We start from the raw sequence: 3,502 nt of genomic DNA, 5'->3' as shown, positions 1-3,502 counted from the left end.
GGGGGGGGGGGGGGGGTTTTGGGGGGATCCCAAGGGTCTGTTGGGGTCTGTTGGGCCCCCCCTTGACTTTGGGGTCCCCCCAGGGAAGAAGAAGAAGAAGACGAGGGGGGATCATTTCAAGCTTCGCTTCCGGAAGAACTTCCAGGCCCTGCTGGAGGAGCAGGTTTGGAGGGGGGGATTTTTGGGGGGGTTTGGGGGGATTTTGGGGGCTTTGGGGAGATTTTGGGGTCTTTGAGGGGATTTTGGGGGGGGGGGGGTGGAGGGGTTTTTGGGGGGGGGTGGGGGGTTGGGGGGAGTCCTGTGGGGGCTGAATTTTGGGACTGAATTTCGGGCTGGATTTTAGGGTTGAATTTTGAATTTTGGGGTTGAATTTTCCACTTCAGGACTGAATCTCAGGATTGAATTTCTGATTTCAGGGCTGATTTTTGAGACTGAATTTTGAATTTTGGGGCTGATTTTCGGGGTTAAATTTTGGGGGTGAATTTCCAATTTTGGGGCTGAATTTCTGGGTTGAATTTTCCCCTTCGAGGCTGAATTTCGGGGTCGAAGTTCCGATTTGGGGCTGAATTTTGGGGCTTCGTTTTGAATTTTGGGACTGAATTATGGAGTTGAATTTCCAACTCTGGGGCCAAATTTCAGGGTCGAATATTGAGTTTTGGGGCTGAATTTTAGGGCTGCATTTCCCATTTTTGAGCTCATTTTCAGGCTTTAATTTTGAATTTTGGGGCCCGAATTTCGGACTCAAATTTCCCCTTTTCATGCCAAATTTTGGGGTGACTCCCCCTCCTCTTTTCCCCTTTTTCCCCCCCAGAACCTGAGCACCTCCGAGGACCCCAATTCCGTCCCAGCCCCTCCCCTGCTTGAATTTCTGATTTTGGAGTCCAATTTGCAATTTTGGGGCTGAATTTCAGAGTCGAATTTTGAATTTTGAGGTTGAATTTCAGGACTGAATTTCCCTCTTTGGGGCTCAATGTCTTGATTTAATTTTGAATTTCAGGACGGAATTTTGGGATGGAATTTCCAATTCTGGGTCTTGATTTTGGGATTTAATTTTGAATTTCGGGGCTGAATTTTGGGCTTGAATTCTGAATTTTGGGCTCGAATTCTGAATTTTGAGGCTGAATTTCAGGGTTGAATTTCCCACTTTGGAGCCGAACTTCGGGGTCAAATTTCTGATTTCGAGCCTGAATTTTGACATTCAATTTCCAATTCTGGGGCTGAATTTCAGGCTTTAATTTTGAATTTTGGGGCCGAATTTTGGGGCTGAATTTCCAATTTTGGGATTTAATTTTGAATTTTGGGGTCGAATTTCCGGCTTTAATTTCGAATTTCGGGGCCAAATTTCGGAGTCAAATTTCCCACTTCGGGGCCGATTTTTGGGCTCAAATTTCCCCTTTTCGTGCCAAATTTTGGGTTAATTCCTCCCCCCAGAACCTGAGCGCCTTGGAGGGCCCCAACTACGTCACCGCCGGCGCGGCCCCGTCGCGGCTCCCCCAGCGCCACTTCTGCGCCGTCTGCGGCTTCCCCTCGCCCTACACCTGCGTCACCTGCGGGGCCAGGTACTGCTGCACCCGCTGCCTCGGCACCCACCAGGACACCAGGTGAGAGACACACCTGGGACACACCTGGGACACACCTGGGGGGACACACCTGGGACACACCTGGGACACACCTGGGGGGACACAGGTACTGCTGCACCCGCTGCCTCGGCACCCACCAGGACACCAGGTGAGGGACACTCCTGGGACACACCTGAGAGACACCTGGGACACACCTGGGGGGACACACCTGGGGGGACACACCTGGGACACACCTGGGGGGACACAGGTAATGACACCCCTGGAATGGGGGACACCCACTGGGAACCCCTGACCCCTCCTCTCCCCCCCCGCAGGTGCCTGAAGTGGACGGTGTGACCCCTCCCACCAACATGGCTGCCGTGACCACACCCACCAAGATGGCCGCCCCGACACCTCCCACCAACATGGCTGCCGCAGCCACGCCCACCAAGATGGCCGCCCTGACTCCTCCCATCAATATGGCCGTCTTGACCCCGCCTACCAAGATGGTTGCCATGACCCCACCCACCAAGATGGCCGCCGTGGCCCCACCCACCAAGGTGGCCACCCTGACTCCTCCCACCAAGATGGCCACCGTGACTCCTCCCTCCAACATGGATGCTGTGACCACGCCTACCAAGATTGCTGCCCTGACTCCTTCCATCAACATGGCTGCCGCAGCCACGCCCACCAAAATGGCTGCTCTGACTCCTCCTACCGAGATGACCACCCTGACTCCTCCCATCAACATGGCCGTCTTGACCACGCCTACCAAGATGGGTGCCATGACCCCACCCACCAACATGGCCACCGTAACCACACCCACCAAGATGGTCGCCATGACTCCTCCCACCAACATGGCTGTCGTGACCACGCCTACCAAGATGGCCACCCTGACTCCTCCCGCCGACATGGCCGTCTTGACCCCACCTACCAAGATGGCCGCCATTTCCGCAACTAAGATGGCTACCCTGACTCCTCCCACCAAGATGGCCACTGTGACCCCGCCCACCAACATGGCTGCCATTTCCCCTACCACGATGACCACTGTGGCCCCGCCCACCAAGATGGCCACCCCGGCTCCTCCCGCCAACATGACCACCATGACTCCTCCCACCAACATGGCCGACTTGGCCCCGCCCACCAACATGGCCGCCATTTCCTCAACCAAGATGGCCACTGTGGCCCCGCCCACCAAGATGGCCACCCTGAATCCTGTTACCAAGATGGTCGCCCTGACTCCTCCCACCAAGATGGCCACTATGACCCCGCCCACCAACATGGCCGCCATTTCCCCAACCACGATGACCACTGTGGCCCCGCCCACCAAGATGGCCACCATGAATCCTCCCACCAACATGGCCGCCACAGCCACACCCACCAAGATGGCTGGCCCGACTCCTCCCACCAACATGGCCGCCCTGACTCCTCCCACCAAGATGGCCGCCGTGACGCCTCCCACCAACGTGACCACTGCGGCCACGCCCACCAAGATGGCCACCATTTCCCCAGCCAAGATGGCCGCCGTGGCCCCGCCCCCCAAGATGGCCGCTTCTTTCCCAACCCCCAAAATACACGTTTTTCCTACCAAAATCTTTTTATTTTTATTGGGGGGGTCTACGGGGGGAGGGGGCGGGGCCTCAGGGATAGGGGGTGGGGCCACAGGAATGAGGGAAAACCGGGAGAAATTGGAGTCGGGGCGGGGCCTCTTTAGAAGGGGCGGAGCCAAGATGGCCGCCGGCCCTGCCCCCGCGGGCTCTCATTGGTCCGTCCGCAGTCCTGGAGGTCTGATTGGCTGCGGGGAGGAGGCCCCGCCCCCACGGGATGGAGCCACGCCCATTACAGAGTCAAACCACGCCCCTTGGACCAAAGCCCCGCCCCTTATAGAGCAAAATCCCACCCCTTGGATCAGGCCACGCCTCTTATGAGGTTTAGCCCCGCCC

At 57.0% G+C, this 3,502-nt stretch overlaps 1 protein-coding gene across 1 annotated transcript; it reads left to right on the top strand.

Annotated features, from left to right (window-relative positions):
• Positions 1–1,490: 1,490 nt before the first annotated feature.
• On the top strand, positions 1,491–3,212 carry SPN (sialophorin; the record flags this gene model as incomplete). The annotated part of the gene is made up of 5 exons (XM_027707209.1): positions 1,491–1,601; positions 1,895–2,477; positions 2,529–2,548; positions 2,708–2,998; positions 3,053–3,212. Coding segments are annotated over exons 2-5 (1,018 nt in total), but the record flags the coding sequence as incomplete, so codon positions are not given.
• Positions 3,213–3,502: the final 290 nt, after the last annotated feature.

Source organism: Neopelma chrysocephalum, unplaced genomic scaffold, assembly GCF_003984885.1.
Source record: "Neopelma chrysocephalum unplaced genomic scaffold, ASM398488v2 Primary Assembly neopelma1_90610, whole genome shotgun sequence".
NCBI lineage: Eukaryota > Metazoa > Chordata > Aves > Passeriformes > Pipridae > Neopelma > Neopelma chrysocephalum.
This window is presented reverse-complemented; position numbering and strand designations above follow the sequence as displayed.